Consider the following 24,659-nt stretch of genomic DNA (forward strand, 5'->3'; position numbering starts at 1 on the left):
AGATGGGTTTTCTCCGCAGGGTGGCTGGCGTCTCCCTTAGGGATAAGGTGAGGAGTTCAGTCATCCAGGAGGGCCTCGGAGTTGAACCGCTCCTCCTTCACGTCGAAAGGAGCCAGTTGAGGTGGTTCGGGCACCTAGTTAGGATGGGAGGAGACCGAGGGGTAGACCTAGGACCAGGTGGAGGGATTATATCTCTTCGCTGGCCTGGGAGCGCCTTGGGATCCCCCAGTCAGAGCTGGTTGATGTGGGGAAAGGAAAGTTTGGGGCTCTCTGCTGGAACTGCTACCCCCGCGACCCGACCACAGATAAGCGGGAGAAGATGGATGGATGGCTGCCATTTCAACTTGGAATCGGCACAGTAATATAAATCACTTTGAATGACTAAGAGTGCAAGAGAAGAGAAACTGTTGTGAGAAAAACCAATAAAATACTAAAGAGGGCACGCTTGTACTGTCTTTTCATTTACTTCTTCGTCTCTTCTTGTCATTCTCATCCATGGATATTTCACGACACGGCCATTTGGAACAAAGCTCAGTGGTGAGGGAGATTTGTGGAGAAATTGTCAGCAAATCCTGTTTTTTTCAAAGTTCGTATCATCAACGGCTTGTATTTATTTTTTACAGTTGTACGTTTTCGGGTTTCCCTTTTTGAGTGAGGAATACAGAGCATACTGCTGCCTGCTGTTTGGACTTATTTCCTAGATGAAAGTTGGTGGTTTGCTGAAGTGTATGCGGGGGATTCAAATGCAACCTTTTGGCCAAGAATCAATCAACGAGGCAGCACAAAGATATTGAAGTGACTGTTATTTTGTATATATTGATTGTTGTGTTTTTTATCTTAATGTGTGCATATATATAAATGTGTCTGTTGATTGTGTGTATATAGGATATACATATTAGTATACATATTTTTATTTTTGTATTCGGGATTGTGGGAAACAGTATTTGGATCTCTCCGACTGTACACACAAACTGAAAGATTGACAATAAAGCTGACTTTGACAACATTCGGCTCCGTCTCCACTTGTTCTTTGCTGTTTATTCGGTGTGTCAGAGCCTTAAATCTGCAGGTTTGGGAATCACCTTGACGACAGGATGTCCTGATGGTGTTGCCTTCACGGCTCCTCGGCTCCCCTCCGTCTCATAGTGCGCTCTGTGGTGAGGGCGCGGCTGCACCTCGATCCGCAGCTCGTACTGGTCGAACTGGGACGGCAGCGGCCAGTCCAGTGGCGGCAAGGCGTTAGTCCTACACATGGTTTACAAAAGTCAAATATTAGACAGTTTAAAGGAAGCAGAGAACATTTAAAACGACACTTACATGACAGTGAATAACTATTTTGAAAACCAAATGAATTGTTTCAATTTGAAAACATCACAAACTGACTTGTAGTGAGTGGAAATTAGAAGTTTATATGTTAATTAATACTGTCTTATTTCTTCCTTGAATAAAAATAACAAGTAGACTCATGAAATGCTCTTATTTTATTGCAAGAACAAGTACATGGTGCAAGAATATTGCCTGTTTTATTGAAAACACAGTACTTATTTTCGCCAAACGTTGACTTATGCAGTACAGATTTGCATGTCAAAGTTCACTAAGCACAAGGATTGCACAACATCACTTGAGTTCCAGTAAAATAATTATTTTGGGCGTAGCATTTATCGTTAAAATGCTAGTTTGAAAAAGCTCTTGGTTTCATGCCAGCTGCTTTTTTTTTCGGGGGGAATTACCATTTGAACTGAACTGTTAAAGGATGTTTATTTTGTAAATTGTGTAATTTTTTATATGTTGTAACTTTTTTGTTACTTCAATACTTTTTTATGCATGCTTCTACGTAACATTAAGCTGTCTTTGGCTCTTTTTCTGCTGTAACAATGTACATTTCCCCTCAGTTGGACTAATAAAGGTATTCTGATCTGATTCTGATTTGGAAATTCACTATGTATAATTCCTTTTTAAACACACAATTGTGTTGACAATTTAACACATCAATATTAAGCTTCAAACTGTAATTTGTGATGCTGATAAATAAGTGGTGTGTATCCTTGCCTGAACAGAGGGCTTTGGGCGCTGGCTCGGGTCCGGCCCCAGGCGAGAGCGGGGGGCACCGGGAGGTAGTCCATGCCCAGAGGGGGGGGTGCTCTCCTGACCTGCTGGCTGTCTGGCAGCGGGCAGGGGGAGCTGAGGCCTGGAGCCGGCTCCGGATCCAACTCCCTGGGAGACAACTGGAGAACAGAAGCACTATTAGAGCCAGTTTGTTGGTCTGGTGTAAAAGGTCACACCTATTGGTGACCTCTGTAGTAAATGGGCGATAAACGACTGCGATTCCCACAATGCCCAGCCTTAAAGAAAGCCAGACTAAACACAGGTCTCAACCTTTAATATTTAAGTAATTTCAAGAGGCTTATAGAAACCAAGTTAATTAGGTAAGCCACAACAAGTATGGTTCACCTCCCTGGGAGACAACTGGGGAAAAAAAGTATTGTTAGTTAAAAGGTCACAGCTAGTGGCGACCTCTGTAGTCAATGGCCGATATAAGATGGCAATTCCCACAATGCCCAGCCTAAAGGAGTCACAGAAATGGGAAAACTCTTTTTTTAAGTGGCTTATAGAGCCCAAGGGAACTAAGCCACGACAAGTATGGTTCACCACTTTAGTGTGATGCACATTTTTGAAGATTTAAATATTTGAATCATCTCTCGTACACCATGGAAACATGCTAACGTCTTCACCTGCTCCAACGACGTCTTCCTGGTTTTCTGTGGGATGCTGAGCTCGCAGCTGTTGGGTGGAGCTTGAGACTGAGGTGTGGAGTCCCCTCCTTCAAGGTTGCACCCCTGAAGTTCCTCTGAGTAGCTGCCCCTCCGTGAAGTACATGGAGAGACCAGGGGGGAGTTTCTTCGCTTTTTACCCCCCGGAGAGGTAGGCCTGGAGGACGGCGAAAGCCCGAAATTGTTTGTGGCCTCGGTCAGCTCCTCCTCCTCCACCAGCAGGGAGTCGCAGCTGGAGGCGGGGCTTAGCCAGCCGCGGGACGAGGGGCTGGAGCCCGGACTGGGGCTGAGGGAGCCGGGGCAGCGGTCTCTGTAGGTGAAGGGGTCCAGCAGAGGGAGGTAGAGGCGCTCTCTGTCCCACCCCCCACCACCTCCACCTGTGTCCCAGTAACTGGAGATTGAGGGTGCGAGGTCGTCTTCAGGGGAGATGGTGGTTATCTGGATGCTGGGACACTCCACCACGCGAGACTCTGAAACCTGGAGGGCAGAGGAGAGAGAGCGTGAGATATCTTTAATTGTTTCTGAGTTAATAGACAGCAAATGCAAATGGTCAAACTCTCCGAATGTTTGTATTTGCTGCTACTCTCCGGTTTTTGTTTTATTGGAAATAAAAAAACGTTTTAGATTTGGGACAGTTGCACAGACGAAAAAAAAGCAATGTGAAGATGTAACCTTGGCATACGGGAAACTGTGATGGACACCTTTCACCATTTCTAACATATACTATGCAATTAAAAAGTATGAAATATTAATGGGTTTAAATGTAATTAGTGTCATACACATTTTTAGTGGTCTAAACAAAAATTTCAAGTGATTAGTTTGACTACATCCAAAGGCATCCATTTATACAGTATCTCTCAGAACATTCTTCATTTAATTTGTAATGTCCTTACAAAAGCATTATGTTTAGCACCTGAATGGTTAATATACTTAATTTTTCAGGTTTATGGGATGAATATTACGTCACATATTCAAACTGTGATAAAATGCTACAAAACTTGTCTTTCAGTGTTTGAAAACTCATGAAAGATCTACAAAACGTATATTTCCAACATATTTGCGCCAGTTATTAATGAACAAAATGTACAAGGTTTCAAACTTTGTGCTGCTTTTGTGAAAAATGTACGTTTTAACATTTGTTATACTTTATTCTTTGGCTCAGAACAACATGTAAGAAAACGTCTCAGTCTGTAAACACCCTTTGGTTTTTAGAAAAAGCAGGACTTGTAAAGAGTGTCTCACCTGCACAGAGCGCGCCGGCAGGCTCTCATAGGTCCCGCTGAACTCTCTGCTCTGGGCCCGGCGTGGAGGCGGGGAATGCATCCCAGCCCGCTGATTGGCCGAGGACGGCGGGCTGGGGATGCTGATCGAATGGTGGTTATCTGTAACTGATAGAAAGAATAATCAGGCTTAATGTGTGGAAACATGACAAACACTGGCACCAAAAGATGACTTAGTCACAAGGTAAGAACGCAGATTGTAAGCGCTCACCCTGTGACCTTTAAAGGATAATGTATCAAAACTTTACACAGAAGTTGGTCTAACTTGCTAAAAAAAAATGCAGATTATGAAATTCTTCGAATGAGGAGTCTGCAGTGAGTCAATTTGACTTAATATGCACTTTCACTTCCACATGGCATCAATTTATCCTCTGGCTGCTGTCTCGTAAACGTAATTTCTTTTTATATCATATGTTGTGGTTTTGAGGGTCATGTGAACTCCCATGAATCACTTTTCACAAACCGCAAAATGACAGTTAGCCCTAAAACGTGCTGTTCTCCTCTGGAACAGAAGAGACTCATTGGATGTCAATCAAAATACTGTAAACACTATTTGTGCTACAGCTCCATTTTTTATCATCAACGTGCCATTGATCAACTTTCTTGATTAACTGATCTGCAATTGAAGCCATATGGAAAATGCATGCAACTCAAACGTGTCTTTATTTATCCAAGCCAATATCATTCAAACAAGTGCAGCATTTGTTTTCACTTTATGATAGAGGAGTAGGTTTTTTCACTTTCTTGATAAGCACTAGAAGATGAGATTGATACCACTCTTATATCTAACATGTTCAATATGAAGCTAGCTGGGGCCAAAAGTTAGCGTAGCTTAGCATAAAGACTGGAAACAGATGGAAACAGCTAACGTTGCTCTGTGGAAATGTGAAAAGAAACAACTAACGGCCCCAGTAAAGCTCACTTTTAAAGCATTATATTTTTACTTACATCGCACAGTCAAAGTGGTACATTATGGTATTTGTGTCAAACTAGGTGTTTTCCTGTAGTCTTCAAGCTAAGCTTCGCTAACTGCCTGCCTGCTGGTGATAGCTTCACATTAAGTCATAATGGGAGTGTATCAATCTTAGGCTTCTTGTGTACGACCAGGTGAAGCTGCCATAGTTTGGCAATATGTGGCAAGGCAGCACAGAATGGTTAATTGAAAAGAAGTGACAATTTACTGTATATCGGAATATTATAAACATAGGAATAACAGAAAATGTTATATTCCACAATCTCACACAGTCAGAAAAGAAGAATTTACTCAACAGCTTCATAAATCCTACTTTGAGTGTGAAGAATATTTAAATACATGCTTTCCATGTATTATAGTCACAAATAGTGTAAAAGGGTAAAGAGGAAATTGTAACCAACATTTTTACTGCTAACAATAAACTTAACTCTGATGCTAATCTTGAAAGGCACGAAGATGATTTTTTTTTTTCTCCATTTCCTTTTTTCAAATTTCTAGAGGAACAGAATGTTTTGCAATCTTTGCCAAAAAATCACCCAAATGAGGACACAACCCCTGAAGACCACGGCCCTCGCCACAGCCGTTCCCCGGCACGGTGCGGTGGCTCTGCATGGAGCCAAACAGAAGTTACTGGGTAATGAGCGAGGCTCCAACCGATCATCGGGCCTTTCAGGCATTTTTTGGGCAACGCAGACACACAACAGCAACTGCCAACTGAATTAAGACTGAAAAATCTCTTCAAATGTTTCCTGGCAACAGAAATATTTCCAAGCGGTTAAAGCTGCAGTGCTGAGGCAACTTCTCCTTTCACATGAAACAATGATTTAGATGTTTGTGCGCAAAGCAGCAGAGAAGTTTATGAGCCACGAAAATGTACCTAACACTTTTTAAACACAATAAACTTTTATCTTAATTTGAACTGTAATATTTTATTGTGTGTGTCCTGAGTTGAACCCCTCACAAAATGGGATTAGGAACCACACAAAGGATGATTGGCTGGATAGCAAAGGAGAAACTATACATTTTTGCTGCATTGAACACGAATGTTTACTTTATTTTCTCAAACTGTTCCAGATGTTGCTTTTGTCGGGGAGAAAAAGGATAATTTTGCCTCCTCAGGGCTCTTTTAACTATTTAGAAAACAATAATTTAATTTAGACCTAAATTTAGAAGTTTATTACTACAAAGATGAACTTGATGGTTATTGGACTTGAACACAACTTGGGAGTACTTTGTTGTCCCTTTTTTGGGGGAAGCCTCCTCTTAGTTCTATCATGTTTAAAATAAAGTTATACTTCGTACCTTTCATAAGGAGTTATTCTTCCCTAACAGAGGGACTCGGGGCTGGCCAATAAAAAAACGTTTATTGGGCGGCTGCGGCTGAGGAGGTAAAATGGTTCTCCTTTAATCGGAGAGTTGGTGATTCGATCCAACATTTCCATGGGCAAGATGCTGAACCCTACATTGCACGATTATTGGGATATTCCACTATATTAACGCACGTTGCATATTTTCATCATATATTTGGACATTCTAGTCAATATGCCCAACAACGGGTCATAAAAGTAATCAGAGGGTCCAGATATGAGAGGGATAAAAAAAACGTTCTGCTAAAAAACTGTAAATGTAGACTTTTCTACTCTTACTCTTTCAATGTGAATCACTGGATCATTTTAGACAGTCCTCATTAAGTGGACGTGACATGTACTACATTAGATACAGATTTGTTTATATCATGACATGTTGTGGTCCTTACCTAAATCCAGACACTGACCATTAACAACTGAGTGTTCCGTAATAATCTTTAGTTTAATGTTACCTTTATAAAAAGTTGTTCATATCAAATTAAGTTCTATGCAGATATACATAATATACATTTGGGCTCAATTTGATATCTGTGGACAGTGTACCAAACGGATACCTGTGCTTTGATTTGAAGTATCAGTAAAACAAAAGGGGGATCAGCAGAGCTGTAACCTTCACTTCTATAGAAATAAATCTTAAAGACTCTCTATTTTAATTTTGTTTGTGAATTACTAAATACAGATGCTTCATCATAGTCATACAACTCAGTGTTTCTGCTGTACATGTACCTAACGAAGTCACTTTGCATTACTGACTTTTAGCTCCATAACAAACTTTAGACCCATTTTATCTCTTATAAAAGTTTGGATTTAAAGTGATAGAAAAAGGCTTTAAGCTCTTCCTAAATCTTAAAGTCTGTCCAAAAAAATAAAAGTCTAATAGGGTTTGGTTAAACTTCTCACAACTGATAGACAATCGAAACAGCGACCAGACGTGGTAAATTGACTTTGTTTTAAGAGGTCAAAGGTTAAAACCGTTCCACATGTTGGATAAAAAGATATGGAGAGTTTTAAACATGAATCTGAAGGCACAAAAAGCCAGAAGAGCGATTCCGTGCAGCTCTGATAAATAAAAATCAAGAGTGGAGAATTTTTCTCTTGTTTGTCCTGTAGTTCAATTTCATGCCTTGGGTGTGGTAATACAACTGTATGCCAGTGTGGGCGGGAAAAAAATGAGAGAGTGGATGTGAGGATACGAGGTGTGTGAGTGTGTGTGTATGTGTGTATGTGTGTATGTGTGTATGTGTGGGTGGTGAAAAATGGGGGAGATGGAGGTTGAGTGAGGGAGGGAGGTGTATGTGCTGCCTGTTCAGTACACAGAGGTTGAGGTTCCTTCCCAGATGGCAGCTGTTAACTCTCCTCACACGCACAGCCGATTAGAAACACATTGAGTCTGGGGCTGCACGCACACATGCACAAACACACACATGCACACAGACAGGAATACAATCAGATATACACACACACACACACACACACACAAACAAACACACAATAACAATATACTCAGGGTCACATGCTTACAGATAGAGGCACGCATACAACACACACATACGGAATTCACATAAGCACATGTAGAAGAAGGCGCACACACATCATACAGCAAGACACACACACACACACACACACACACACACACACACACACACACACACACACACACACACACACACACACACACACACACACACCAAACACATAATAACTTCACATAGGCACAGGCATAAATATAAAGGCCCTTACTTACAGCACATGCAACATGCAGCCACACACACATACACATAAACATGCAGCCACACACACACACACACACACACACACACACACACACACACACACACACACACACACACACACACACACACACACACACACACAGTTCCCATGCATTATAAGCCACACTGTCAGACTTCCTCTATCTACTCTGTCTCTTCACTTAAACACATGTAATCTTCCAATAAATGAAACTCACCCAGACTGCTGCTGCTGGAGGGCTCCAGGTGCAGCAGGGCGCACTCTGCACTCTCCTCCCCGGGAACAGAGCTCTCCGGCTCGGCTGTGAGAACCGGTGATGGCCCCTGGTCCTCCTCAAACACCAACTTAAACTCGAACTCACCCTCTTCCCAGCCGGAGCCCGGCGCGGCCCCCATCGGACCGGATACAGATCGAGTGATACGACCTTATCTCCCTGCGTCGGTACAGCGACTTTTACGCATAGACTGAATAGCTTTTACGTCGTTGGTGCGCCAAACAAAAAACGTTTCCGGAGATATTCCCAAAAAATGTATTTCTCCTATGTTCTTATCATTGTGCAAGTTGTCTATCCATCCTCCTGGAAGGTTTTGGTGTAACTTCAGCAACTTTTCCAAGTCTTTTCCACACGATGATGACTGCCTCTTTCTCGCGTATTTGCAACTTTTTCAACTTGGATGCCTTGCGATCCAAATCAAATCTTTGCTCTAGATATTTCACAATCTTTTCCGAATCACATCCCCAAGTTACAGCCGGTTCTTTCATTCTAGCTCCATCGCAATCCCCGTGTAGCTTCTTCTTCTTCAAGACAGAGAGAGAGAGGGGAGGAAAAAAGTTTATAAAATATTTTTGTCGTCCTTTACCCTTAATTGCCTTTGGGTGGGTTTCCCAGCTCCAGTTGGTCCGTTACTCATTCCCCATAGGACCTCCTGCCTGTCAGTCAAGTATCCCCCTGCCCAACCTCCTGCCTCCCTCTTCTCCCCCCTCCTCACTCACTGTGGAGGTTTATCTTTTTCTCAAACTCACATCACATTAACTAAACCAGTGGTGCAATGTAACTAAGTACATTTACTCAAGTACTGTCCTTAAGTTAACAATTGAGGTAGTTGTACTTCACTAGAGTATTTTTATGTTATTACTTATTATGTTACTTAATACTTTTACTCCACTACATGTTGAGAGGAAATGCAGTACTTTTTACTGCACACATTGTATTTCACATACTGTGTATATATTTATATAGTTGCTATTTAATATGCAGATTTAGGTTCGTATAAATCAACAATACATTATCATATATTTGTATACGTTAAACTACCTAGTTGTAGATTAAGTAACTCAAATAAACAACCTCTTACAGCGCAACATTAAAGCGAAGAACACATTAATGCACCAATCATTTTAATACAATATTTTAAAATATGTATAAAATAGGCCATTCTGTTTAACGAGTACTTTTACCTTTGGTACGTAAAGTATTTTTTAAGCCGATTATTTTGTACTTTTACTTCAGTAAGATTTGTACACAGGACTTTTACTTGTAACTGAGTATTTTTTACACTGCAGTATTGCTACTTTTACTTTAGTAAATCATTTCAGTACTTCTTCCACCTCTGAACTCAACATGCCAAGACACATTTTTAAAACCCTAATAATGGCTTGTCTTTATCTTAGTTTGCATCATCCACACACCTCTCTCTGCTGTTTTCCCACTATTATCGTCAGTATAAACCTCTCTTCTACACATTTAAGCCTAAAACACTTTGATTATTATTCTGGTCATGAGCAGGAGTCATGGCAAGCAGCTCACTGTCTTTAAAACCTGCCATTGTGTGCCGGCTGCATGGCCACCAGCGCTGTGATGTTAACTGTCAGTAGTGAACATAAGAGGGCCTATTTCCTGTGGCGATGAACACGACAGCCCCCCCCCTTTCCTTGCTGTCACTCTTCCCTCTCCTCCCCCTTCTTTCCTCTTCTTCTTCTTTTTACCCCACTTCTCCTTGTCCCTCCTTCTCTTGAGTCTCCCCCTCCTCCCCTTCCTCTCTACCAAAGATCTGTTTCTCATTATCCTCTGTAGTCTGCTCTCTGTCTGAGTCAGGAGACGAAGAACTTAAATAAACACTCTCTCTCTGGCTCTCTCCAGCTCCTTATTCCTCCCTCCTCTTCCTCCCCCTCCTCCTCTCTGTCCTCCTTTCCTTGTCCTCCTCTGATTCTCACAATCATTATTATGCATGTTATACTTGCATGTGGCTAGGGGCTTGATTCACTCTCCCTGTCATCCTCTTGGGGTTGTGTGGGCAGGCCTTGGATCTCAAGATGTTGCTGTCTGGTAAGAGAGGAAGGGAAAAAGTGCCACCAGCAGGGCCAAAGGCCGAATCGGATGTACCCACACTCCCACCAAATCCCGTTAGGGTTAAGGGTTAAATCCGATGCAATTTAGTTAATACTGTAGACAGTGGGTTAGGATTAGGATTATTGGGTCAAGTATTTTGCCCGATGACACTATGACATGTCAATTGATAGGGATTTAAAGGTGGGGTAGGTAATTTCGGAGAAACCAGCTCGAGTGCGCTAGAATTTGAAAATACACAGCTGGAGAAAATCTTCCACTTCCTTACAGAGCCCCTCCTCCAACACACACGAACGCACACATGACCAATGAGGGCACGAGATAAATTTGTGCACAGATGGAAGGCTGACAGGCAGGTAGGCCATCCAGTTATTTTAGCCAGGCCGGCTAAGATGATTGGTCGTGCTTTTTACAGCACTACGGCTTCCACAGATGAATTTTTTTTTATGGATTTGTTGTCAAAGCATTTAAGATATTCATTGCTATCGGGATATTAAGAGCATTCCATGGAATATAATGAAAAGTGTGTCTCGAGCAGGTTTCTCAAACTTACCTACTCCACCTTTAACTTCTAATACTCCTATTGTCTTCCCGAGGAGCCTCAGAACAGCCGCTCATCTCTCTCAACATCCGTGGTAAAAATGAATCCAAAGAGAGTTAATTTAGTTGTTTGTGTGTTCTGTTTGTTTGGGGCCCCATGGTGGCTATTAGTAAGGTTGCTACTTGTTATAGTGCCAGTCTAGACTATCTCACAGCCTGCAACGGAAGTATATCCCCATGTATGCTTTGTTACCTAATTGCATGGTTTTCCTGCCTCGTCTTGATTTGACTCACTTCAAGCACCAGGTTCTTGACATTATCTTGTTTAGTAACCTCTTAGTGCAAGAAGGGTTCTCGACTAATCATCATAGCGATGCGTCCTAGTCCTAACCCAGCGCATCAGCAGCATGGCTCGCAGGGAACTTGGGAAAGAAAAGTAAAAGGTATTATCCAGAACTTTTGCACCATACCATGCAGCAGCAATGCAGCATAAGACTTCAGACCAAAAACAAAATGATGAAATACAATCCAGAATGTAGGACAGTACATGATTACGCTTAATTAACTTTGTAATACTTTTACATTTGTATTGTTTAAATTGTATCTTTGATATTGCTTCACTTTCACTGAAAAGGTCCATGTTGTCAGTATGGTATGATTGCCATTTCTGTTTTCTTTGCAGGAAAACAAAAAACAACGGTCCATATTTTCTGGAGAGTTTGACGAACGGTTTTGCAGGGCAGAGTAAGAACAATAACATTTACAAGTGGATCCAAATCACAGGGCGGATACACGCATTGCTTTTCACTTTTAGAAACAAATGTAGCAGAGGTCTGCCCTCTCTGAAGGTTGTAATGGTGTTATTGCAAATTAGCCTTTTAGCACAGCCTCAGGGGTCTGTGTTTCCGTCTATGAAAATACGAGTGACTAAATCTTTGAATCTTGACACAGGATATAACACATTGGGAAAGTTATAGCAACAATCATTTCTCCATCTCAATCATCGCAAAGTAAACAGAACTGCAGTCATTTTCCAGTCATTTGTGTTTGCATATCCTTGGTTGGGTAACCCGGGATTACATCGCTTTGTGTTGTGGCTAAATTTGAGCCAGGTTCAACGTTTTGGGGTTATTTTCCCGCTGGAGGGAAGCTGGTTTCCTAACTTTACTGTCACACAGATCCTCAGTTGAGTCTAAGAAGGCACACGTCATTGTTTTGGAAAGGCTGGCGTTGACAGATTCTTAACTAGTTTTTAAACCTTTTTTTTGTGAACAATGTTTTTTAGTGTGGATGGAAGGCGAAAATGGGGACATTGACCGCGATAGGCTAAGAGGCGGGACATCTCTCAGGGGTTGTCCAATCATAACAGAGCTGGTCAGCTAACCAATCAGAGCAGACTCAGCTCTGATTTTAGACAGAGGGGGAAAAGAAGTGCCACAAAATACAAATATGAAAATTAAAATGAGTATTATAGGGCCCCTTTAATTCTCAACTAACTATAAAAATAGGTTTCACATCTGGAACAACATAACTATGCTTGCCAAAATGGTAAAAGCAACAGTTTTAGTTTAATGAGGTTTTGAGCTGTAAGACCAAATGAACACTGTGGTAACTGGTTAATAAAGTAAACTACATGCAGGTACTTTATGAATGCAGACGTTCATTTGTGCAGACACAAAGCCTCTCTAGAAATGGAAAGTTTTTGGAGGGTTGTGAAACTGTAAAGCTGAATGGCTAATAAATTGTTTAAAGGAGAGCAGCAATGAGATGGATGAGTGCAACACAGAGGAGGAACTGCTGAGTGTCAAGTTTATGGGAGGGAAAGAGAAAAGGGAAGGAGTGATTTTCGGTGGTGTGTTGCCATCAGGTGGTGAACGGCAGAACAGTTTTACAGAAACCTTAAAGTAAAACCGTGAGCTCGGAATCCACACCCTGAGGACACAAATTATTGTTATCAAAGCAAAGTGTTGCAACCCGGGCGCTGACACAATTATGGTTTGAGCAAGAGAGAGACATGATTTATCGAATCTGTAGATTTTACTAGAGAACATTTTGTGCTTTTAAAAACAAGTAAAATATATTCCGACAGCCTAAAACAGGACGTGTTTAATCCACTTTCGTTTTACCTACAATTAGAAACCCATATTCTGTCATTGTCATAGTAATGTAATTTATGACATTGTTTGCTAAATAAAAAATAAGTCATTAGATGAATATGTAAATTGTTACTTTTTAGATGTATCCGTTTTTCCAATTTAAGCTTGGACAAAATAAGAGTTATTTGATAAAGTATTACATTGAATTTGAGTAGATGATGGTTAAACAATAGAACGCCTAGATTTTACACATATATTTTCATGACATATTTGTCAAAAAAAAGGTTTTTAATGAATCACTATTATAGGAGACAGGGTTTTTCAACATCTACTGTTACACATCAACCAACACGAGATTACTTTTACAACTTTATTTCATTGGCTCTGTTGCCATCTTTTGATTATATCTTGGGTTATATTTCTCTTATTACCTACTTCACATGCCCCAGTATTTACAAATGAAAGACAATGATGTGCTTATAAGAATAAAGGTAAGTTTCATGGTTAAATGATAGTCTTTACAAAGAAGTTCTTATCAGAGTAATCAAACAAAATGTTATATATTCTATATAACCATAAAGACAAATGGGTGACAGCTGTCATAAAAGTGTTTTTTGATAAAAGGCTATGACTTCATCTGATTTAGTTTCATCTCTCCTGCAAAAGTCACGGGCTCATGATATCAAGTTTATATAGTTCTGTATTCTTAAATATTAAGTATAGTTATATGTGATAGGTAAACTGACTAGATGCTGGACTATCACATTAAGCTCTAGGAAAGTAAACCACACCCTTCTTTCCGCCTAATACCTCATTCACACCAACGCAACTCCGGTTCAAGCTTCGTGCTAGAGCTTTTCAGGTTCAGAACCGGTTCTTCGGTTTAGCTCCGGCTCTTTTCACACCGCCCAGAGTCCGACTGGTGCTGCGTCATTGCGTCATCGTTTGCGTCATCACGTAACCGTTTGCGTGCCTGCTTCATAAAGCCAAACCGCGCAGAAACCCCTCACAGCTGACACCGACAACAACAACAATGGCCGATTGTGCTCCAGCTTCCTCTGTACCTCTTCGGAAGACCAGATTCCCAGTAGGTAGCTGGTCTCTTCAGTGGACCACTGCTGCTTGTTAAGTTTCTCCATCGTTGTGTACAAACTGGATAAAACGCCGGCTTTTTGTTGTTGTTCAGGAGTTGATCCCGCCCCTGCCCCCGCCTCGACGTAAGCGTGACGTATGCGGTGCTTTTGCTGTAGCCGGACAATTTTTTGGTGCTTGAAACGAACCGGATTCCGGAGCTAAGAGGCTGCTCCGCTGCGGTGTGAACAGGAAAACCCGGTGCTTATCAAGCTCCAGCTCCGAACCGGCCCTGAAACACCGTTGGTGTGAATGAGGTATAGGAGACTTACAGTAACTTCCAGTGCCATTCAATAATGTGGAAATCCATTTGTATTTAGTGAGTCGTTAAGATAAGATGGACTTTTATGAATCCCTCGTGGGGAAATTGTTTCTCTGCATTTGACCCATCGTGTTAGCATAGGTTAGGAGCAGTGTGCTGCCATTTTGATCGGCGCCCGGGGAGCAGTGTAGGGAATGGTGCCTTGCTCAGGGACACCTCGGTAGCACTTGGTCTTGCCGGGACTTAAACTGGTGACCTTCCAGTTGCCAAGCCAACTCCCTATCAACTTCTCCACCACCGCCCTACATTAAAAAACATTTAGCAGAATTTTCCATATCCGCCTTAAGATATCAATTTTATATATATGTTATTCTTCCATGAAAAAGTAAATGAATGAACTCATAATTTAAGTACTTCAGTATGTAAACAACCTTCACTGATTGTACATAAGACTTGCACTTACACTCGCACATAGACATATATATATAATTACGTTTTACAATAATTTCCCTCATATCTGTTTAAAAGTAAATCAGGTGTTTGACCTAACGCCATCGTTGTTACTCAAATTCATTCTGTTGCTTACATGTTTGCCCTTTTTTGAACTCCTATACTGTCCTCCTGTGTTTCCCTCTTACTCTGTTGACGTCTGAATTTCCCTGCAGGGTTCAATAAAGGTCTATTGTATCTCATCTTAGTAGCCTACCAATAAATGTAGGGGTGTCAATACATATAACTATGCATTGTGTCATGTACAGTAAATACAGTTATGTGTGGAGTTTCCCGTAAAAGCTTTTATTTAAATTAATCTAAGTCAAATATAGAAGTGACAAACCCATTGGTGTTTGTTCAGTCTTAAGGACACATAGATATGGCTTCAGCTCGTCTAATTTAAGTGAAGGTGAACCAGTATCTGCATATTAATCAATCTTTCCATGAGAGTAGAAAGGTTTCATATTTGAGCTTCTTTTTATTACTCAACATTTCACCACTCCCGAAAACCAGCATTCCTTTCAGAGTCAGAAACTTGTATGAACGGGTGAGAGTGTGTGTGTTGTGCGTGTCTACCTGTATGCCTGTTTGTGCTTGTGTTACCATTAGCATCCATGACACAGGGAACTTGTGCAAGGGTTTGAATAACCAATAACTTCTCTATTTCTCCGAAATCGGTAATGGAATCAGATACATGCAAAGTAGGTTTACACAAACAAAGAAATGTCTTTGGTGTATAACGGTGCATACATAAACACAACAGGAAAACTCAATCTGTGAGAAAAGGAGCACATTTATTTTAATAACTTGTTTACTCCAAATGCCACGGATGAAAACCCAGAGGAACTACTGCTCTAGTTAAAATGATGTGAAGTATAGCAGAATGTAATGCGGCCACTTGACTCACAAGCAGAGAAACGCAAATATGCTTTTTGATATATGGAACTTGGACATGCTTTCCGGAAGAATGCATGCTTGTTTATATATATAAAAAAAGAAGAAGATCGTAATTATATATGGAGATGAATTTAAGGGCCTGACGTGTTTGAAGGAAGGCCACACCTCCCTCTGGCTTTCTCTCTCTAACCTCAGCATGTTGCAGCCTGTGGGGCAGGATGTGATCCACGTTATTATGGACAGAGCTAACACACAGCGTCACACAAGGGAAACGCTGCCGGACAGAGCGGAGCAGCGCTGGGATAATTGAATCTGACGCTCATCACAGAGAGACATCCAGTCCTTGGAAGGTCAGTCACTCTCGTGTGTTCACTGGAAAAGTTAATTTAGGACTTTGTATTGACATTTTACTTGAGATTGTACTAACACGTGACTCTTTCCTATTCTTGTTTTTTCCATTTTTGAGTAATTATTTACTTTTCTTGACTTGATTATTTACAAGGAACAGATTTATTACAAACGTATGACTCGTTTTTTTGTTTTAGTTTGGACTGCATGATAACTATATGGTATTTCTTCATTTGCAATCACAGTTCCTGGCTGTGCAAGTCATTTTGGGAATGGTCATTTCTCCGATCTTTTCAAAAAAATGTTAAGGTTTATTACGTTTTTTTGAATGCATTAGGTTGCATATTCGTTTACAATCCATTTCTTAGTTTGTCATTGAGAAAGAAATGACATAACTGTTTACTCCTTAGCGTACTATTTCCATTACAACAGCACATTTATTAAGAGATAATGTGCAGATGTTTGTGGTTTTTACATTACATGTCATTTGATAGACGCTTTTATCCAAAACGACTTACATACATTCAGTACTGTGGACAATCCCCACAGTAGCCATTTGGGGTGAAGTGTCTTCCCCAGGGACACAACGACATGCTGACTGCAGTGGGACTCGAACTTGCTATCCCCGATTCCCCACTGAGCCACAGCCTCCTCCTTTTTGCCTGAACTGACAGACAGCTGTGGGTTGGAACACTTGTGTCACATAGTGTATATAAAATAAATAAAAAAAGCTGTCATTTTGAGCATCCACTTGTTGTTCAGACTCAGCTTTACATGGATGTGTTTACTCTTCAATTGGGTTTACAGCCATCAGGGGAAAATAAACAATTTGCTAGTTGGACCAGAGCTAGGAAATTAAGACTTAATCAGGAAGTAAGGGCTTGATGTCTTGTTCTCAGAAAAGGAAGTGAGATCCTATCGCTCCTCTATGTACATCACTCATGTTCAATACAAAAATTATATTAAGCATATTAATCTACAAATCGTAGTAAGCAATGCATCATCTTTAACTGTGTTTTCTACAGTGAGGTCACCGTATGTGACCTCTGCAGTGGATGTTACTGTGTCCACGTGATAGGACAGTGAGGAAGAAAGAGAGAATAAAAGTGACTCAAAGTCTGTTTCGAAATCTTCTTTGACGTAGGGCTGCTAGTGTTCTGCATGTTTTAGCACGCTGCGCTACCCTGTTGGCTGAAGGTCTGATGTGAATATTTTACAGGCTGCGTCAGGGTAGCAACCGTCCTGTAGTTCTGGAAACAGCTAATGTACCATCGTTAAACAATCATTTCTGATGTTTATCTGGGCTCTTTTTGGCGCTGGCACAGTATTTTGTTAATGGAAGTGCTATTAACAATTTTTTCAGTTTTTACTACTTCCTTTCTATCATTTAAGTTATTTCAGTGAACAATTTCCTTCACCAAGACGCTGTTTTTACCACATGTTCCTGGAACTCAAGGGATCAAGGCAATGGCAGTCCACATCACACAGACGTGGAGATACGGACAATTAAAGCTTTTCAAACGTTTTGGAAATGGTTATTATTACAGGTTGCTAAACATTTTGATTTAAATGTCATGATAGCTTTTATAAATACATCTTATATCAGGATTGTGTCACTTTTTTGAAGCCGCAGGAGAGAGAATATCATAAGAGAATCTGCTGATAGAGTTTTAATAACAAGTTTTGTGCAACTTTACTCAAATTAGATTGAAGTGTTGACAGGCACCCAAAAAAACCAACCTTTGCCTTTGTGCGTAATAGCACATAATACAAATCAGTGATGAAAGACTGTTATGAGAATTAAGTTCAAACGCCAAAAAGGATACATTCTTTATACTTTAAACGTAATTAAGATTTATTCTGTCCATCTAAAAATCATCTTTATGAGAGACTTAATCATCATTTTTGAGATACAGATACTGGCAATTAAGTTAGAAAGGTAGCCACACATTTATTGGAATTTGTTAGAAATGTAATCTCAGTTAAGTGTAAAGGAACCAGGTTCAAAATGAATGTCATACAAAGAGAAGAGATGTAAAGAGACAGGTTTAGCACGTCCTATAGAAGCTGCAGAAATTACAACCGACATTCAAATCAATCATTAACCTAAACATATATCCAGACACATACATGTCAATCTTTACACCTAACCCTTTACTTTAATGCCAGACATGTTGACGCGTTACCTTTCTATCCTATCCCTCAGGTCCCAAACTTCGTCCATCATGTCCAACGCCACTGGATCCCGCGTGACGATCCCTCCAAATAGCACAGTCGGAAACATTGAGGATAAAAGCGTGGTGAGCAATGACTTCTCCACGACGCTGGGAGCAATCATCCTCGGCCTGGTCTTCCTCCTGGGCGTCCCCGGAAACCTCTTCATCGTCTGGAGCATCCTGGCTCGCATCAAACGGCGCTCGGTCACCACCCTCCTCATCCTCAACCTGGCGTGTGCAGACGGCCTCCTCATGGTCCTCACCATCTTCTTCATCATCTACCTGACCATGCAGACGTGGGTGTTTGGAGACGCCATGTGCAAATGCCTGTTCTACCTTTGCAACGCCAACATGTACGCCTCCATCTTCCTCATCACGTTGATGAGCGTGCACAGGATGGTTGCCGTGGTGTTGCCGAGGAGGCTCTCCACCCTGGTGAGCAAGAAGGTGGTGAGGAGGGTGATCTGGTGCACATGGGTGTTGGTGATGCTCATCGCTATCCCCTCGCTGGTGTTTCGAGACGTCAGAGAGGACCATGATGAGAAGAGAAGAACAAGGCTTGTGTGTGCGCCCAATCACACAAAGCCAACACATGTGAGTATAAGCAGAAGAACTCAGATCATTAACTTAAAATAATTCTGAAATACTCAACATCAAGTAACAGTCATGAATTTGAATTCTTAGTATTATGAGCTTAAAGGAGCCCTTTTAGGTTTATTGGTCAATCACTTGTCCCGCCCCTTAGCCTATCACGTACAATTTGTTGGAGCGCTAGCCAATAGTGATTGACCAATAAACCTAAAAGGGCTCCTTTAAGCTCATAATACTAANACCATAGACACAAGTGACTCCCAACTAAGGGGTGGGGGTGAGGGTAGCCAAACTTCAAAGAACGGTAGAGAAAGACTGGTAAATAAATGCTCAATGATTGTAAATATCAACGGTTTTCCTCGGGAAACAACATTCACGATTTTGTGTAAGGTAAAATACTTTACCTCGGAATGATGGTTAAAGATTATTCCTATCGTCATGTCTATTTACACCCGGAAGTGATTTTTTACCTTTTAAACACGTTAACCGTCTATTCGGTCGTTACTGTGACGTCTGTATTATCGGTTTCGTTGGCCAGGTCCAACGGGGGACAAATAAAGTACAGAATATTTCGAATAAGTTACTAAATATTTCAACAAGTGTTGGATTAATTATTTACTTAATGTTTGATAACCGATTGGGAAATATTCCCATCAAAGAATACATTTCACCATGTTTATAGATCGTCGGTGTTTGTGAAATGGTTGTTCACAAAAAAAAAAAGAACCACACAAAATGACTTCTACTTACACGGAAAGTAAAAAAAAAAATAGAGGAGGTGACTGGGAGTTGTACGACGGGACAATGTACTACACTGTCCCGACGCCCGTTTTCGTCCCGACGAAATAATACCCGTTTTTAAGTATTAGAGCTAAATAAACGGGCTAGTTATTAATATTGAACGCTAATAATTTACGCTAATAAGTAACTGAAAACTTTTGTAGGTAAATAACCTTTTTTTTTTTTTACACTTGTCATACAAAAATTGTCGAACCTAATGGGACTTGAAATTCAAATAAAGTTTGACTTTTTGGTTTTTTTTATATATATTTTTTTCCTTTTCAATTATTTATTATTTTTTACAACAAACAAAAAAAAGCGATTAGCAACGTTCGGAATTAGCATTAGCGGGCTAATTTTATGCTAATTAAACTCGTCGGGATCGCCGTTTCGTTCCTCCGGAACTTTCAGTAGTTGTGCTTGAGGGTATACACTGTGAGTATGTTTTTAATGTCGGTGTTAGTTCCTCCCCTCCTCTGCTACTCTTAGTTCTTCATTTATCTTTGTCTCACTTCGTTTCGTCCCCCTAAACCACCTCTCTCACCTACGCCGTCTCTCCTTCTCCTCTACTCGCTCTCCTTCTCCTCGGTTCCATTATCTTTTTTGGGTCCACCCCCCCGCACCTTCTTCCCTTCTCCTAAACTCCTTCTTTCTTTGTTCTTACGGAGCTCGTTACGAAACGTACCCTGCCCTTATCTCTCGATCACACCGCAGTACTTTTCCCACAAAGGTTCATGATCAACTTAGTTCATCAGAACTCTTTAGTTCTCATGAACTAAGTACAGATCGCGTTCACACCGGAATAAGTCCCTGGGGGTGGATTAGGCAAATGAAGCCGCTGACGTCACTTCTTCTTCTTCTGCTTTGGGTTTACTGGCAGGCCTCAAACAACTTCACGGCGTATACTGCCGCCCAAAATCCCCGGCCGGAAGTCCCCGGTTGTTGGGGACTGGCTTCAGTAGAAACTGCTGGGACTCACAGCAGCTTCTACTGAAGCCTTCCGAGTAAATCGCCAGAACGCCGACACCTCCTCATCTCCACCGCTCCCATGTTTTATTTTGTGTTGCCATAAATTAGTCTCTCTGCGTTTCTGCGCTGGGCTAATGCTAATGCTAATAATGCTAATAAAATGGTGGCTTCACAACACTTTTTTTGAGTTTTACGGAGCGTGGTTTGCAATCCGCCCAGCCAATCAGAAATATAGCTCTTTTCTCACAAGAGAGCCGCATGAGAGTCCCTGCTCTCTAGCAGGGACGGAAAAGGGGGTAAAAAGGTTCTCATGAACTAATTTTAGTTCCGGCTCTTTTTGGTGTGAAGGCGACATTTCGGAACTATATCGGAACTAAAGTGGGAAAAGTACTCCGGTGTGAACGCGGCTAAGCTAGTATCACTGTTCACAGAGAGCAGACGATAAGACACCTCCAGCTCTGATGGAGGAAGAAACTAATCATGAAAGGGAAAGAAAAAGTCACAAATATGTGAAGTTCTGCTCCTACAATTACAATAAAGAAAATCAGGTATTCATTGTTCAATGTAGATTTGTATATCAATACATGTATTTCAAACTACTACTTTCTGCATTATATGATGTTTCAATCAATTCCAACCTGAACCACTTTGAATGGAGTTTAAAGATAATGTCAGAATATATAATGTATACCCAATAAGTATTACATTTTTTACATTATAAATACATTTTCACCATGAATTGTGCTGTTTCTCTGGGAGACATGTATGCTTTACACATTGTACATCACCCTGAGATAAATGTGTCATTTGTCATATTGGGTTATTTAAATGAAATGTTACTAATTGATATAACCTGCATTTTGATTCAAAATCCAAACAAATTAGCATATGTCTTAGCCCATGATGCATGATGCATGGCAGAGTGCAGGGTGACAGTGCAGTGTTCCTGTGGCAGTTGGAGGTCCAGTGAGCATGACTGCGTTTGATCTCTCCTTCCACATGATTTCCTGCACGAGCTCCACTTGCTGCATGGTGTTTGACCAGCAAATCCTTTTATAGAGCCTTTATGCTGCCTCTGTAAAAAGGTTTAAAAAACAATGATATTCTTACATAATTATGGAGTTGTACAGTGTCACTGCTTTTGGGTTTTGTTCTCAGTGAACGACCACACCATAGTTTTCAAAGTAAGCGAGAACAAAGACAAAGAACTAAAATCTCATCAGCGTTACTCACTCCTCCTCGTCTCGTCTCATAATGGACTTTCTGTCATCTTTTGAAGGCAGTGCTGATGTTGTCTTTACTTTCAGCTCAGAGATGGATGCCTTTTGTTTTCAGTATGCTTGACTGCTCTCGGGCAACAAATCTGTTTCGCTTTTTCTTAGTTTTTCTGCTGATAAAGTTCCTAATTTCTGGTGTATTTGTATTCATCTGTTGGAAGAATACAAAGTTATTCACCCCACTGTCCCTGCGTTCATAAACAGTGTTTGCAGGTGTAAGTGTTTTGTGTATTGTAAAGCCTGGCACTGGATTAACTGTTTTAATATCAGGAACAGTGTGAAGCTGTATTACGTTTTTTCTCCAAAGTAAGTAATGCTTTCCAGAATCAAAAGAGGTATTGTACATGCTGTTTTTAAGCGATTTACACATCCATAACTTGGTTCCCTGAAGCTTTGATTATAATTTAGATGGCATTTCCTTCCTCCCTTAACACAGATTTAGTCAAATATAAATACATTTGTATTCACCTCTGCCACCTGCAATCAAAATGGGATGTCAAATATCAAATTAGATTGAATGCTGGGACCATAATATTATGTATGAAGTCATCTTTGGTGTGTGAAAAACCCACCTACCTCATTTGCAGCATACATAAGCGTCAATGAGCACTTAACTTTACTTCACTTCAATCATCATAATTACACAGCTACATAACCTTTTGATGTCAAAATGCACTAATTAACAGATTTCTAATTCTACACTGAATAATTTCTTTCCTTTTTAAATATACAGCTTTAAAATAAGATTGTATTATATGTGCAACTCAAATTAATCCTCTCATTTAAAGACAAAGTAGACTTAATGGACCAGTCTTCAACTATCTCTGTAAAGCAGAATAGCAGCAGTGAAATTGCACAGTTTTATGTGCAATTTCAGCTCTTCAAGGGTGATTTTCCTCCCCTATAGATAAAGGTGTTAATGCCTCTATTGGAAGCAAGGAAGCAAAGATTAGTTTGACATTACTTGGACAAAAAAGAAGCCTTAATGGGTTACTCATCAGAATGTAGTCCCTTGAGCAAAACTCAAATTGCCTCCTTTAGTTCAAAGTCACAGTTCCTACGCAGAAAACCAAACACATGTTGTGGGAGCGGTTCCAGCAGAGTGATTTCAGGCAACATTCAAGGTTGCAGCGGGAAGAAACAAAATCAATGTTTCAAAGGGACTGATGGTTTCAGTTTTATCTGAAGGCTGCATGTATGTGTGGTTATTGTGAGAGAAAGTGCAGTGTCAGCAAAGAGAGAAAGGGAGGTGAGTGATGGAACTCCCAGTGTGTGAATAAGACTGGTGGTGGTGCCGCAGCTGCAAGAAAATCATTTTCTCTCTGCTTGTAATTTAAGATTTCTTTTACCCAGAGGAGTCTGCTGTTGAGTGGATGACAAAGGACACTCAAGCTTCTTAAATCACATTTTAAAATCTTTCAGCGAGATACAAATGATGAAATACCCAAACAACGTTATTGTTAATATTACATTACATGTCACTTGTTAGACGCTCTTATCCAAAGCGACTTACATACTCAATACTGTGGACAATCCCCACCGGAGCACTTTGGGGTGAAGTGTCTCGGGGACACAACGACATGCTGACCGCAGTGGGGTTTGAACCTGTGACCACCTGATCTGAACACCAACTCACAACCCACAACCCACTGCGCCACACACCGCCTAATATATAGGGCAATGATGCAAACCGCTTTAAAAGACAAGCAAGAAAACAAAACGGGTACTGTTCCACATTTGTGCGTGCAGAATATGTGTCAATGTTGTTTTCCTGGAGCCTGTTCATCTTTGGGAACTACTCTACTCTTTCACCTCCAGACTGTTCCCATTAGTCATGGCTTTAGAGAGATATACTGTAAGTAGATGGCTGACAGTCCATAACAAAAAAGTCCTTTGTAGAGGCACAAGACACTTTATGTGACCAAAAGTAGAATTTCAACTTCCAGGCCCATCGCTGGATGCCATAGGGCGCACATATATATTTAAGCAATAGCTCACGACAGGCCGTGGTATATGCTCATTATATCACAGTTAAGGGGCGTGGTTCGGCCCGACGCGAAGCGGGGGCAGTTTGCTTTTCAGCCTAACTGTATACTGTTTTTCTCAGACGCGGAGGGATACTGACTTGTTGTGAAAAGTAACTTATAATTCTACCCGTGGTATACGCTCAGTATATCACGGCTAAGAACTAATCAGATTGCTTGATTTCACTTGTCCGTTTTATAAATATATATATATATATATATGTTTTCAGACATGCAATAAATAAAGGAAATGCTAGTGATTTAGCTCTCTGGGTCCATAGATGCAGAAGATAACTGGAAGATCAGATTAAATATATTCTCCACAGTCTGTCCATTTTGGCTTCATGCGCCAACGTGGTCCTGCCTCCGTGCTGTATCCAGCTCTCTTCCGTGTCCATTAACAGCCCATCCTCATGTGTTCCCCTCCATTGGCTCTTTTTAAGACCACTGTCCAGGTTGTGTTGAGCAATTATTCTTCAAAACTCCACTTCTTTGTAAAGTGGTCAGCTTGAATCATTTATCAACTCAGTAAGATGCTGCTCACGT

The 24,659-nt window shown here is 40.8% G+C and overlaps 2 protein-coding genes across 2 annotated transcripts; one reads left to right on the forward strand and one right to left on the reverse strand.

Annotated features, from left to right (window-relative positions):
• Positions 1-1,049: 1,049 nt before the first annotated feature.
• Positions 1,050-8,978, reverse strand: LOC104961539 (nuclear factor of activated T-cells, cytoplasmic 4-like). The gene is made up of 5 exons (XM_010789848.1): positions 8,361-8,978; positions 4,014-4,159; positions 2,733-3,248; positions 2,050-2,225; positions 1,050-1,245 (listed from the first exon to the last, which is right to left on the reverse strand). Exons 1-5 carry the CDS (start codon positions 8,536-8,538, stop codon positions 1,050-1,052), a joined length of 1,212 nt encoding a protein of 403 aa, XP_010788150.1. The 5' UTR covers positions 8,539-8,978.
• A 7,170-nt stretch (positions 8,979-16,148) lies between these two features.
• LOC104961534 (leukotriene B4 receptor 1-like) lies at positions 16,149-19,123 on the forward strand. Its single transcript, XM_010789842.1, has 2 exons — positions 16,149-16,258; positions 18,463-19,123. Exon 2 carries the CDS (start codon positions 18,482-18,484, stop codon positions 19,106-19,108), a length of 627 nt encoding a protein of 208 aa, XP_010788144.1. The 5' UTR covers positions 16,149-16,258; positions 18,463-18,481; the 3' UTR covers positions 19,109-19,123.
• The last annotated feature ends 5,536 nt before the right edge of the window (positions 19,124-24,659 follow it).

This window comes from Notothenia coriiceps, unplaced genomic scaffold (assembly GCF_000735185.1).
Source record: "Notothenia coriiceps isolate Sejong01 unplaced genomic scaffold, NC01 NC01_scaffold00033419, whole genome shotgun sequence".
Classification (NCBI taxonomy): domain Eukaryota; kingdom Metazoa; phylum Chordata; class Actinopteri; order Perciformes; family Nototheniidae; genus Notothenia; species Notothenia coriiceps.

What these genes read in the sequence shown, in the direction of transcription:
- LOC104961539 (XM_010789848.1), bottom strand. Translation starts at nt 8,538, where the DNA reads ATGGGGGCCGCGCCGGGCTCCGGCTGGGAAGAGGGTGAGTTCGAGTTT. An exon ending in CTCCAGCAGCAGCAGTCTGG is followed by an intron (nt 4,160 to 8,360) that starts GTGAGTTTCATT and finishes TCTTTCTATCAG; the next exon opens with TTACAGATAACCACCATTCG. An exon ending in GCCCAAAGCCCTCTGTTCAG is followed by an intron (nt 1,246 to 2,049) that starts GCAAGGATACAC and finishes AACCATGTGTAG; the next exon opens with GACTAACGCCTTGCCGCCAC.
- LOC104961534 (XM_010789842.1), top strand. Translation starts at nt 18,482, where the DNA reads ATGTCCAACGCCACTGGATCCCGCGTGACGATCCCTCCAAATAGCACA.